General features: G+C 39.9%; 1 protein-coding gene across 1 annotated transcript in view; it reads left to right on the forward strand.

The window, feature by feature from the left end:
• The window catches only part of CFAP47 (cilia and flagella associated protein 47), a 502,125-nt gene that overhangs the window by 139,646 nt on the left and 347,679 nt on the right, over positions 1 to 14,800 (forward strand). Inside the window, exons 26-27 of the mRNA XM_054720946.1 lie at positions 9,995 to 10,190; positions 12,716 to 12,928. Of these exons, the coding sequence (XP_054576921.1) occupies positions 9,995 to 10,190; positions 12,716 to 12,928 (409 nt within the window). The remainder of the gene's footprint in view (positions 1 to 9,994; positions 10,191 to 12,715; positions 12,929 to 14,800) is intronic.

The raw sequence follows: 14,800 nt of genomic DNA on the forward strand, positions 1-14,800 counted from the left end.
CATGAGAATGCCTGCTGCATAAAAACACAGAACGTTTCTGATACTGAGATTAATGAAGTAAGGGTATTGACAACTAGTTTCTTCTTTTTTTATATTGACTTTTAGAGAAGAAGGGAGAGGGAGAGATAGAAACATTGATGAGAGAGAAACATGGATCACCTGCCTCTTGCACACCTCCTACTGGGGATTGAGCCAGCAACTTGGGTATGTGCCCTGATCAGGAATTGAATTGTCATCTTCTTGGTGCATGGATCAGTGCTCAACAACTAAGCCACACTATTCCAGCAACAGCTAGCTTTTTTAAACAGACCAGAACAAAGGAGCAGTAGCTAAGTGCTTAAAAATAAGCTATAAAGTTTTTTTTCCTTGTTTTTGAGAAAGTCTGTATTGATATTTGTCTTTAATTTACAGCATATGGTTATTTAGTTTACCATAACTGAAGCATAGCAAATGCCATTTCCAAAATATTTTTCTTTTTTTTCCTTCAATTTTTTTATTAAGGTATTATATGTGTACATATCTTACCATTACCCCCCCACCCCACTCCCATATATGCCTTCATCCCCCAGAGTTTTGCGTCCATTGGTTATGCTTATATGCATGCATACAAGTCCTTTGATTGATCTCTTATCTTCCCCACCTCTCCCTAACCTTCCTGCTGTAATTTGACAGACTGATGCTTTACTGCCTCTGTATCTATCTTTTTGTTCAAGTTTATAATATTCTTTATTATCCATAAATGAGTGAGATCATATGGTATTTTTCTTTCATTGATTGGCTTATTTCACTTAACATAATGTTCTCCAACTCCATCCAGGTTGCTGCAAATGGTAAGAATTCCTTCTTTTTTATGGCAGCATAGTATTCCATTGTGTAGATGTACCACAGTTTTCTGATCCAGTCATCTGCTGATGGGCACCTAGGCTGTTTCCAGATCTTAGCTATTGTAAATTGTGCTTCTATGAACATAGGGGTGCATATATCCTTTCTTATTGGTGTTCCCAGTTTCTTAGGATATATTCCTAGGAGTGGGATTACTGGGTCAAATGGGGGTTCCATTTTCAGTTTTTTGAGGAAACTCCATACTGTTCTCCACAGTGGCTGCACCAGTCTGCATTCCCACCAGCAGTGCACCAGGGTTCCTTTTTCTCCGCATCCTCGCCAAAACTTGTCATTTGTTGATTTGTTGATGATAGGCATTCTGACAGGTGTGAGATGGTACTGCATTGTTGTTTTGATTTGCATCTCTCGGATAATTAGTGATGTTGAGCATGTTTTCATGTGTCTCTTGGCCTTCCTTCTGTCTTCTTTGGAAAAGATTCTATTTACGTCCGTTGCCCATTTTTTTATTGAATCATTTATCTTCCTTTTATTAAGTTGTATAAGCTGCCTGTAGATGTTGGAGATTAAACCTTTATCATTGATGCCATTTGCAAATATGTTCTCCCATGCAGTGGGCTTTCTTGTTGTTTTGTTGATAGTTTCTTTTGCTGTGCAAAAGCTTTTTATTTTGATGTAGTCCCATTTGTTTATTTTCTCTTTAGCTTCCATTGCCCTAGGGGCAGTATCAGTGAAAAAGTTCTTTTGGCATATGTCTGAGATTTTGCTGCCTGTGGATTCCTCTAGTATTTTTATGGTTTCCTGTCATATGTTTAAGTCCTGTATCCACTTTGAGTTTATTTTTGTGTATGGCGTAAGTTAGTGATGTAGCTTCATTGTTTTGCATGTATCTGTCCAATTTTCCCAACACCATTTATTGAAGAGACTGTCTTTATTCCATGGTATGTTCATGCCTCCTTTGTCAAATATTAATTGAGCATAGTGGTTTGGGTCAATATCTGGATTCTCTATTCTGTTCCATTGATCTATATGTCTGTTCTTGTGCCAGTATCAGGCTGTTTTGAGAATAGTGGCTTTGTAATAGAGCTTGAAATCTGGTATTGAGATCCCTCCTACTTTATTCTTCTTTCTCAGGATTTCTGTGGCAATTTGGGGTCTTTTTTTATTCCAGATGAATTTTTGGAGAGTTCTTTCAAGGTCTGAGAAATATGCCATTGGTATTTTAATGGGGAGTGCATTGAATCTATAGATTGCTTTGGGTAGTATGGACATTTTAATGATGTTGATTCTACCAATCCATGAACATGGTATGTTCTTCCATCTGTTTACGTCTTCCTCTGTCTCTTTTTTCAGTGTCCTGTAGTTTTCCGTGTATAGGTCTTTTACCTCCTTAGTTAAGTTTATTCCTAAGTATCTTAATTTTTTTGGTGCGATGGTAAATGGGATTGTCTTTTTAGTCTCTCTGTCTGTAAGTTCACTATTGGTGTATAGAAAGGCCATAGATTTATTGGCGTTAATTTTGTATCCTGCTACATTGCCGAATTCATTTATTAAGTCTATTACTTTTTTCACGGTGTCTTTCGGATTTTTTATGTACAATATCATGTCGTCTGCAAATAAAGACAGCTTTACTTGTTCTTTTCTAATTTGGATGCCTTTTATTTATTCTTCTTGTCTAATTGCAATGGCTAATACTTCCAGTACTATGTCAAAAAGGAGTGGTGAGAGTGGGCATCCCTGTGTTGTTCCTGTTCTTAGGGAGTTTTTAGTTTTTGTCCATTGAGTATGATGTTTGCTGTGGGCTTATCATATATAGCTTTTATTATATTAAGGTTTGATCCTTGATTCCCACCTTGTTGAGAGTTTTTATCAAGAAAGTGTGTTGGATTTTGTCAAATGCTTTTTCTGCATCAACTGATATGACTATGTGATTTTTATCTCTCAATTTGTTTATGTGATGTATCACGTTTATTGATTTGCGGATATTGTACCATCCTTGCATTCCTGGGATAAATCCTACTTGGTCATGGTGTATGATCTTTCTGATGTACTGCTGGAGCCTATTTGTTAGATTTTGTTGAGGATTTTGGCATCTATGTTCATGAGGGATATTGGTCTGTAATTCTCTTTCATTGTGTTGTCTTTATCTGGTTTTGGTATTAGGGTGATGCTGGCTTCATAGAAGGAGCTTGGAAGTGTGCCTTCCTCTTGAATTTTTTGGAATAATCTGAGGAGGATAGGTTTTAGTTATTCCTTGAATGTTTGGTAAAACTCTCCTGTGAAGCCGTCAGGCCCCAGACTTTTGTTTGCCGGAAGCTTTTTGATGACTGCTTCAATTTCGTCCATAGTTATTTGCCTATTGAGCTGTTTAGATTCTTCCTGATTGATTTTTTGAAGCTTATATTTTTCTAGGAATATTTCCATTTCCTCCAGGTTGTCCAGTTTGTTGTAATAGAGTTGTTCGTAGTATTTTGTAACAATCCTTTGTATCTCAGCGGGGTCTGTTGTTATTTCACCTCTCTCATTTCTGATTTTGTTTTTTTGGGTCCTCTCTCTTTGCTTCTTGGTGAGCCTGGCTAGAGGTCCATCAATCTTGTTTATCCTTTCAATGAACCAGCTATTGGTTATGTTGATCTTTTGTATTGTTTCTTTGGTCTCTATGTCATTTATCTCTGCTCTGATCTTTGTTATTTCCTTCCTTCTGCTTACACTGGGCTTTTCTTGCTGCTCTTTTTCTAACTCTTTGAGTTGTAGGGTTAGGTAATTTATTACCATTGTTTCTTGTTTTTTGCAATAGGCTTGTAGAGCTATGAACTTCCCTCTCAAGACTGCTTTCGCTGTGTCCCATAGATTTTGGATTGTTGTGTTTTCATTGTCATTTGTTGCCATGATGTTTTTTATTTCTTCCTTGATCTCTCTGGTAACCCAGTCCTTGTTTAATAGCTTGCTGTTTAGTCTCCATGTGTTTGATTTCTTTGGATTGTATTTATTGTAGTTGATTTTCAGTTTTATGCCACTGTGATCTGAGAAGATGCTTGGTATAATTTCTATCTTCTTGAATTTGAAGAGACTTTGCCTGTGATCCAGCATATGGTCTATCTTTGAAAATGACCCATGTGCACTTGAGAAGAATGAATATTCTGTGGCTTTGGGGTGAAATGTTCTGAAGATGTCAATTAATTCCATCTGGTCTAGTGAGTCATTTAGGATTGCTGTTTCTTTGCTGATTTTTTGTTTAGAGGATTTGTCCAATGGTGATAGTGGGGTATTAAAGTCTCCTACTATGATTGTGTTGCTATTAATCTCTCCCTTGATATCCTCTAGCAGTTTTTTTATGTATTTGGGTGCTCCTATATTGAGAGCGTGTATGTTTACCAGAATTATTTCTTCTTGTTGGATTTCTCCCTTTAGTATTATGAAGTGGCCTTCCTTATCTCTTGTTATGGCATTTACTTTGAGGTCTATTTTGTCAGATATAAGTATTGCTACCCCAGCTTTTTTTTTCATTTCCATTTGCCTGAAAGATATTTTTATATCCCTTCACTTTCAATCTGTGTGAGTCTCTTGTTCTGAGGTGGGTCTCTTGTAGACAGCATATATATGGGTCATGTTTTTTTTATCCATTCAGCCACTCGATGTCTTTTGATTGGAGCATTTAGTCCGTTTACATTTAAAGTTATTACTAAAAGGTATTTGTTTGTAGTCATATCTATTTTTGTGTCTGTATTCCTTCTTACCTGTTCATTTCTTCTTTTTACAGTATTCCCTTTAGCAATTCTTACATTGCTGGTTTAGTGGTGATAAACTCCCTGAGCCTTTTTTTTTTGTCTGCGAAGCTCCTGATTTCCCCTTCAATTTTGATTGATAGTCTTGCTGGATATAGTATTCTTGGATTCAGTCCTTTGCTTTGCAACACTTTGTATACCTCCTTCCATTCACTTCTAGCTTGTTGTGTTTCTATTGAGTAATCATTTGACAATCTGATGGGTGTTCCTTTGTAGGTAACTCTCTGTCTCTCTCTTGCCGCCTTTAAGATTCTCTCTTTATCATTTATATTTGCCATTGAAATTATGACATGTCTTGGTGTGGGTCTTTTGGGGTTGATCCTGCTTGGGACTCTCTGTACTTGCGTAACTTTTATCTTTCCCATATCTGGGAAGTTTTCTGTCATTATTTCTTCAAATAGATTTTCTAAACCTTGCTGCTCTTCTTGTCCTTCTGGCAGCCCTATTATATGCATGTTACTTTGTTTCATGTTGTCCCGAAGCTCCCTTAGGCTTTCCTCCTGCTTTTTAATTCTTTTCTCCAATTGCTGCTCAGATTGAGCTTGTTTCTGTACCTGATCTTCTAACTCACCAATTCGGTCCTCTGCTTCTTGTAGTCTATTGTTGAAACTTCCCATGGTGTTTTTGATTGTAGCTATATCGCTTTTCATTTCTTCCTGATTCTTGCATAAGTTGTTGATTTTCTCATCCATCCAATGTATAAATTCCACGACCATTACTCTGAACTACTTTTCGGTCATGTTGCAAGCTTCAGTTTCACTAATTTCCTTTCTTGGCGACTCCACATTTTCTTTCCTCTGTGAGTTATTTCGTGTCCCCATTCTGGCTATCACCAGAAAGCTCAAGCTTCCGTTTGCGTGGACCTGGGCCGTGTGCTGTGGGGACTTCGCTCCACCTGAGTTTCACTGAAGTGCTCTGACAGTAGGACGTGTGGCTGCCTTTGGTTGGTGGGAACCAGACTTGCAGACTTGCCCAGGGTCAGTGTCCCCAGTGTTCCATGTGGTCTCGTGTGCACACTTAGAATCAGGGGCCCTGTCTGCACCACACTGTTGGTGTTGGTATGTGCTGAAAATGAGATCCTTAGCATGTGCCAGGAGTCAGAGTTTCCCTGTGTCTGCACCAAGAATCGAGTGTGAGAGTCTCTGTTGCCTTGTGTGGTTTCTCCTAAGAATCAGGGTCCCTGTGTGTGCATGCACCAACAATTGGGGTCGCTGGTTCTTAGTGTGAATGCGCTGTGAGTCAGGGATCCCAGGCAGCTGTGTCCAGCGTGCCAAATTCCCTGAAGTGGAGCTGCATCCTGTGTGTGCTCTCTCTATTGAGCCAAACTGGCTAGGGCACACACTCTCTAATTCCTGAAGGTGAACTGCCTCTGTGCACTCTCCCAGATTCCCCGAAGGGGGGCGGAGTCTGTCCTGTGCGCCAAATTCCCCAAAGGGAAGCCCCTCTGTGCAAGCTCTAAGATTCCCCAAAGTGGAGCTGTGATCCGCAAGCCAAATTCCCCCAAATTCCCGGAAGGGGAGGCCTCTGTGCGCACTGACAGATTTCCCTGAAGGGGAGCTGCTTCTGTCCCGCGCGCCAAATTCCCTATGGGGGAGCGCTTCCCTGCACAAAGCTCAGCAGTTTGGGCAAGGGGAGGGTCTATCAGTTACTTTGGCGCTATCCACGCACCTGCGGGGAGGGGGATAGGCTCTTTGACTCATGGAAATTTGCCGGGAAGTCTGGATTCTTGTTGTTTGTTGGTCTGAAGCTGTGATAGCAGTTCTCTGTCCCCAGTGGCTGCAGGGTCCTAGTTTGTGTTAGAAGCCAGCATCTGAGTCTCAGGCAACTCTGTTTCTCAAGATGGCGTGGTCTCCGCGTCTGCACCAGCCGCTCAGAAGTGTCTGCCTTGTGCGCGGGGCTCTGCAGTCTAGGACTGCCCGGTTAGGCAGCCCCTTGGAAGACCTGCAGAATCTAACTGACCCTAGCTCATACACACACACACACACACCACACGTCTACACTCTCCTCTATGGGTTCCTCACTCACACTCTCTCCCTACCTTCCTGCAGGTCGCCACCTTTCTCCAGGGGTTCTATTTTTCTTTTTTTAATGTATTATAGTCCCTTACCTTTTATTCTTCCTTATGAATCAACATTAGATTGTATCCTATTATATATGCTGTTTGAGCCTATGCAGATGCTTATGACTGGGCTTTTCTATCCATTTCTCAGTTGTGGGTGTTGACTCCTAATAGGTTATGTCTGTCCCCCTGGCTGAAGGAAGATGTCTCATGCAGAGATGCCTAGGAATTTAAGCATTATCACCACCACTACCTCAGGTGGCCCGGCCCACTCCCTCCTGTGGGACAATCTCTCTGTTAAATTCACATCTCAGAGCTCCCTGTGTGATCAGGTTAAATCTGGATTCTCAAACCACAACTTTTCATAGCCTCTTGCCTGGCCCTGTTCTGCTTCCCCCTTTGCCTACAAGTTCCTCCTGAGCGCACATTCTCAGTAAATCACTTGCTTCAGAAATTTCAGCACACTACGTTTTAAACATGTTGAAATCTAAATAAAATACCAACAACTAGCTATTGTGATCAATAGAAAAGGCAGGATAAGAACCTATTATAGCTTTTATGCTTTTTAGAGAGTTCCTTGAGCTATGTATTTTCTCTTAATAATATCCTGTTAACACTGTGTTGCATTATCTTGATGTCTCGCTTATATTTGTTAGCATGGCATTGCATAATGGCTTTAGTTTTATGTGAGAGAAAAAGTACATAGGATTCTGTGATTAGTAGGTTTAAAAAATGTTTCATCTTTTATTACCTCTGCTTAGAACTCTGAAAATATAATAGAAAACATCAAATATTTTCTGCTTTCTGAAGTCTATTTTTAATGAGGTATCATTATATATTTCTGTCTTCTCAGTTTCTACTGTGTCTGGTCTTGAAAGAAATAGCTAGTTAAGCTAAAACTTCTATTTGTATTTATATACAGAACTTTCCCTCTATGTCCATGTTAACAATTATATCAAGATGTAATGGACTGGACAATTGAGAAGGAAATAGGAAACATTTCCATTTGACTTTTCCTTCTGTATGGAGCTGAGCCCAAACAATCAAATCTGGGTTCCCTTGTTAGAATCCCAACTTAATTGTTAAAAAAATAAACATTCCTATAACAAGTTTATAAAATTTACATCTCAGATGAGAGAGAAGGCATATCTGTGCTAAAAAAAAACAAGTGTCATTGAATCTCTAGTAGTCTTAAGTTACAGATGGAGCCCCTTCTCTATTACCCCAGAAAACATTTAATAGGTCTGAAACCTAGAAAAAATCTCAAAATAGCCCATTTAAAATTCAGAATTCAATAAGTCCTAAAACCTTACCTAACTCTAAAATTAATGTTAGTTCCCTCCAAAATAATCTTAACAATATAAGATTCATTAAATGATACTATCCTTTCCCTATAGATTTACAATGCTTTAAATGCATAAAATTTTAAAACTTATTTTATCAATTCAAGGTGCTGATACAATCTCTTATATTTTCACAAAGTCTTCACTAGTAGTCATCTGTCATTATTAATAGGAAGTCCCTATTCCCTACTCTCTTCAGCCACTTTCCACTTTCCAAGGACTCCAGACTATTTGAACATGTAAAGGGCTTATTTGAACACATAAAGGCATCCAGTACATTGAAAACTAGTGGGTCTGATCAGTTCAGTGAGTCCATTGCTTTTGCTTATGGTTCACAATGATGTCACTTTTGAAAACAGGTTTGCAGCATCCAGAACACTCTTATTCTCTGCCCTGGTGATACCCTTAATGACCCCGATCCCTGCCAGGCCACTCTGGTGTCCAGTTCTTGAATTCTAAGATTATATATTGAAATAATACTCACCAGATCACATTTTCCTCCTGATGATGCCATTTCTTACACGGAGTAATGAGAAAAACATTTCAGGGACCCATGCATAGAAGGATGAGGTATAGTGGTAAGATTTATTGGAGAAAAATACAAGACTGCCCCCCAGGTGCCTAGTGTCTCATCCACAACCAGATGGCTCAGCTCCGTCTCACTATGGAATAACTTGAGTCTCTTGGGCCACAAACATGCTCTTGTCCTCACCAAGTCCATGAGGACCAGGGCCCAGAGATGCAGAACTTCTCTGTGTCTCATTTTCCCCATCTGCACATCCACCCCAAGTCCACATTTGGGTCACAACCTGTGCTGCACTTGGGCTCAGTGGGGCTGCTAAGCCTGCACAGCTGCTGTGGAGAGAGAGTGTATGAACGAATGGGCAAACAAACAAAACTCAGGCCTTTGTTAAGCTTTGATTATATTATCTCCAGGTTTGGAAAGAGCAGGTTTTCTTTCAAACTGAACAGTCTCTTTCCTGGCTCTTTGTGGGCTTATGCTGGGCTCTCCCCTGTGCCATCTTGGTCTCTACTGTGTATCCCTCAGCAAAGGAATTTCCCCTTTACTTGTTCTCCTTCCACCTGGCAATCTATGAGAATGGGCCATTGTCCCCTGGGGAGATTGGATAGTCAGTTCTTCCTGCCCACTGAGGGAAACAAAATGTTAATCCCCTTGGCAGGGTAATGCTGCAATCCCCTGGGGTAAACTAGGAAACTCTAGCTTCCTAGTTAATCTTGCTTAATTAGACATCTGCTCCCTTCTCTTTCATTAATATCTAACTAGCTGCTTACACTAATACTTTGAGACCTATATTTGGGGATTTAGGTCTAAAGGGCATTGGCAACTTGCTGTCCTCCAGGACTAACCTGCAGCCTCCTATGCTGATCCCTTTTCTCCAACACAGATTGCCTTTCTTCATAGTGAGCTGCCAACATGGGAGTTTCCTACTGGGTGAAATTAGGCAGTTGACCCTGGCAGCCTTTCATAAACTTAAAATCTGTGAGAAAGCACATTCCTTTCATCTCAGCACATCCATTTCCCAGTAGTCCCCTGAAATCCTTATAGCAGTGATCTGACCTCATTTTCATAATGCATGTACTAAAGGGATGGGTAGCTCCTATTAAGGCATAGAAAACAGTGAAAAAAAAGTCTTGTTGCACTGTTTCCTCAGTCATATGTGTTTTCCCATAATAATGAAAATCTACTTTAAGGAGACTTGGTCTATTTTTAGACAGAGTTCACTTTGAAAGATTTTTATTTCAACAGCTCCTCATGACATGTTTTAAGTTCCTTGGCAATAGAAATCTAGTTTCTGGATAATTGATTCTGCATAATTGAGCTGTACCTTCATAGTACATTTTAATATTTAGTAAGGTTTAAACTACTTAAATGGTTTGTGTTTGTTTGTTTTTTTTTTTTTTTTGGTGTGTGAACTAGTCTAAAATATTTAATTTTTTTTCATTAGCTCATGCTGTAAAATACACAGCTTATGTACCTGTACGTTTAAATAAAAGTCCAGTTTGCTACCAAATGTTACATCTGATTGGAGAGCTAAAATTGCCCAAGTTATCGTTTGACCGTGCATTCATGTTTTTCACCCCTGTTCCTTTGGATGTAGCAAGTGTGATGGATGTCAACATTTTACCTCAAAGTTATTACAGGTAAATGCTTAATGTGAATTTACCATACTTTCTTTGTGTGCTTTTTGTTTGTATTTGTTATGAGTCATGACAATGTCTACCTTGTTTCTGTAGTTGGAACTATTAAAATATTTAATTATACATTTAAATTAAATTACAAAAAAAGCCCACTTAGTTACCTCACAGTTAGTCATTTAATTTTTTGTAAGAATTATTGTTATATCTTTATGGTATAAGAAACAAGCTTAAAAACTCAGGACATTAGTTTTCTATTGCTGTGTGACAAATTGACACAAACTTAGTGCCTTAAAACATGAATTTGTTATCTCAGAATTTCTTTGGGTCAGGAGTCCGGGTCAGTTTGACTGTGGTCATGGTCTCAATAGACAGAAACCATGGGATGGGCAGCATCTGAGGCTAAGTCCTCTTCCAAGCTTCCTGGTTGTTGGCAAAATTTATCCTTGAATTTGTAGTACTAAGACACCATTTTCTTACTGGCTGTTGGCTGGGATCACTCTCAGCTCTTTTTAAAAAATATATATTTTTATTCATTTCAGAGAGGAAGGAAGAGGGAGAGAGAGATAGAGCATCAACGATGAGAGAGATGTAATGGTTGACAATAAATAAAAATTATTCAAGTTGGAAAGCTTAGGACAACTTTTAGTTTCTCAGCTTGGCCTGCAAGGTGTAATGAGTGCTTACTTATGCCATGGAGCTTGGTCTAAATGTCATTTTGTGAGAGAGTATAGTTAAACTTTAACTTGACAACTTCAGGATTTGCTCTTCTTTCAAGACCCTACCTTTTAAGTAGAAACTAACCTCGGTTGCTCAAATAGGAAATAGAAGTGGCTTAAATTATTTTGTGCTAAAATGCATTATTTATTACAAAACTTTATCTAATATATGAATTAATATTTTAGTCTTTCAACTTTGGAATTAATGTATAAATATATCAATTTAAAAATGATATCAAATCTAAAGTTGAGTCTTACAAAATATCCTATCTAATAAAAGAGTAATATGCAAATTGACCATCACTCCAACACACAAGATGGCTGCCACAAGATGGCCAGCAGGGGAGGGCAGTTGGGAGGGACCAGGACTGCAAGGGAGGGCAGTTGTAGGCAATCAGGCCAGCAGGGGAAGGCAGTTGGGGGCATTCAAGCCTGCAGGGGAGGGCAGTTGGGGTGACCAGGCCAGCAGAGGAGGGAAGTTGGGGGCGACTGGGCCTGCAGGGAAGGGCAGTTTGGGGGAATCCAGGCCTGCATGGGAGGGCAGTTGGGGATACCAGGCCTGCAGTGTAGGGCAGTTAGGGGTGACCAGGCCTGCAGGGGAGGGCAGTTAGGGGCAAACTGGCTGGTAGTGGAGCAGTTAGGCATCAATCAGGCTGGCAGGGGAGTGGTTATGGGGTGATCACGCTGGCAGGCAGAAGGGGTTAGGGGCAATCAGGAAGGCAGGCAGGCGAGCAGTTGGGAGCCAGCAGTCCTGGATTGGGAGAGGAATGTCTGACTGCTCGTTTAGGCCTGATAACAGGCAGTCGGACATCCCTCGAGAGGTCCCAGATTGGAGAGGGTGCAGGCTGGGCTGAGGGACACACACCCCCGTGCATGAATTTCATGCACTGGGTCTCTAGTGGTACAATAAAATCAACAGCATTAATGACTTATCCAGTGACACTTAGATACTTAGCGACAGAATATGATTCCAGCCTGATTTATAAATTACTTTTTCATTTTTTATGCAATTAACTATATTGGTTTAACCTTGTCAAGTTGAGATCTTTCTTTATTTTTACCAGTTAATTATCTGAATAATCTTCATTCTAATTAAAACATTATAAATATCGTTCCCATTTGTTAACACTTGTTATTTGCTATAGGAGTCTATACATATAATAAAATAAAACAAACTAATATGATTAAGTAGTATAGATCACCAAAAGTTATCAAGTATTAATTAGATTTAAAAGTGAATACTACATACTATGTTATTCAAAATTACAAACATTTTAGATTGGCTGAATAATTTAGAGATATATAGTGAAATATGTGAACATTAAGTGACATTTTTTAGTAATGATTTAAAAATATTCATTATATGTGTATAGTGCTTAAGAGTATCCATATTTAAAAATCAATTATGTGTGTATATTAATCTGTTAATATTTAGTCTACATGTGATAAAGCTCTAGCTATTAAAGTAATTTTTGGTAAATTTTTGTCAGGATATATTTAAGGGCAATACTACTTATATCCTGGCTGTAGTGAAAAACACATTGTATTTAATCAGGTGTTTTAACCCTCTCTTTTTAATCTTTAGAAGACAAAAGGAACTTTTGATCATCTTATGTGGTTCTTTATTAAAATAACATTATAAATCATATTATGACCATAAAATAAAATATTATACAAAATATCGTTAATAAATGTGCACATTATTATAAATATGTGTTTTAATTTCTCTAATAATCCCAAAACAGAGGAAAACATATATAAAGCCAATTACTTGCACGCATTGAGCTAATTTTTTTTTTTCATTTCAAACAGAGAATCAAGTATAAAGGTTGTGATTCCCCCAGCAAGCCTTCTTGGTATTGATGAGGAGATTCACCCTCTTACTGTGAGTTATCCAAAAGGCACAGTCATTGAAGCCTCTCTCGATGGAATTAACACTGAGCTCATCTGCCGCTTTAGCTTCAAATCATCTAAACCTCTGACAATTGTCACTACTGTTCTTTTCTGTGATGACAGAAATTGCAGGTAAGATATTTAATATTAGATTCTTTTGTTTCTGACAGTAAAGAAGAAAAGGGTTATACTATTTTACACTATTGTAAGACGGTAAAGGAGAGACATCTAAAATAATTGGACATAGCAATATTTTAAAAGTTCCAAATGCAGTGTTGCTCTCATGAGAATCATCATAATAGTGGTCACCAGTGTAATGTATGCAACTAGGCTGCATGGGTTTGAATCCTGGCTCTGTTAATTTTGGTGAAGTTACTTAGTCTTCTGAGGCTCTCAGTTTCCTCATCTATAACATGGGGATAACCAATCTCATCCTTAATCATGAAAAATTTATTGAGTTAATACTTATTGAATAATTGGACAGGAATTGACACAAAGCAAATGTTAAATAAGTATTAAATGAAAGAGAGACACATCAGTATAATGAGTTTCTAAAATGTTGATTGTTTCATGTTGCTTTAACAAGCTCAGAGAAAGTCAAATACAACTTGGTGGAATCATATTTTTTAATTTCTTACCTTTTAGAACCAGAAATCCCACTTTTACATTATACCCTGAGATGATTTGATTTACCAGTGAAAAAAGGCTAATGTGTACAGCAGTAAAATTTGTTAAAAATGTTTGTCGTGAGAAGAAGCATTAGAGTGAATTGTACACTAAAGATTTATGTCCATATTCTTATTCTATGTGATACATTTTAACTTTTAGTGGGATCATTACTATATCATAATATATGTTATTAGTATACTATGTAACATATAATACTAAAGGCCCAGTGCACGGATTCATGCACTGATGGGGTCCCTCAGCCTGGCCTGTGGGGATGGGGCCAAAACTGGCCCACTGCATGGATTCGTGCACCAGTGGGGTCCCTCAGCCTGGCCTGCGGGGATCAGGCCAAACCCAGCTGTCCAACATATGCAATGGGATCCCAGATTGCAAGAGGGTGCAGGCCAGGCTGAGAGACCCCAATGGTGTACGATCTGGGCCAGGGAGAGACCGCGGGAGGGCTCTAGGGCATGGCCGGCCTGTCTTTCCCAGTCCCAATTGGCTGGACCCCAGCAGCAAGCTACCCTACCAGTCAGAGTGTCTGCCCCCTGGTGGTCAGTGCACATCATAGCGACTGGTCGAACAGTTGAACCAACATTTGGACACTTAGCATATCGGGCTTTTATTATATAGGACTAGAGGCCTGGTGCATGAAATTTGTGCATGGGGGTGCATCCCTCAGCCCGGCCTGCAACCTCTCCAATCTGGGACCCCTCAGGGAATGTCTGACTGCCAGTTTAGGCCCATTCTCACAGGAGTTGGGCCTAAACCAGCAGTCTGACATTTCTCTCATAATCTGGGACCGCTGGCTCTTAACCACTTGCCTGCCAGCCTGCCTGATCGCCCCTAACCACCTATGCTGGCCTGATAGCCACCTAACTGCTCCCCTGACAGCCTGCTGGCCTGATGGCCCCCAACGGCCCTCCCCCACTGGCCTGATGGCCCCCAACTGCCTGCCCCTGCTGGCCTGATGGCCCCCAACTGCCCGCCCCTGCTGGCCTGATGGCTCCCAACTGCCCTCCCTTGCCGGCCTGATTGCCCCTAACCGCATCTGCCTTGGCCCCCACCACTGTGGCTTTGTCTGGAAGGAAATTGGACATCCGGAAGATGGCCGGTCACCCGGTCTAATTAGCATACTACCCTTTTATTAGTATAGATAGTATATTACTATACATGTATACAGTATATCTATACTAATAAAAGGGTATTGTGCTAATTAGACCAGACTTCCTTCTGGACAACCTTCTGGACAAAGCCAGGGCTGTGAGGGAAGCCTGGGTCCCAAGTGCCAGAGGGAAGCCAGTGCCAGCAGCCAGGGGAAGGAAGGCCTACTCT

This window comes from Eptesicus fuscus, chromosome 1 (genome assembly GCF_027574615.1).
Source record: "Eptesicus fuscus isolate TK198812 chromosome 1, DD_ASM_mEF_20220401, whole genome shotgun sequence".
Taxonomy (NCBI): Eukaryota; Metazoa; Chordata; class Mammalia; order Chiroptera; family Vespertilionidae; genus Eptesicus; species Eptesicus fuscus.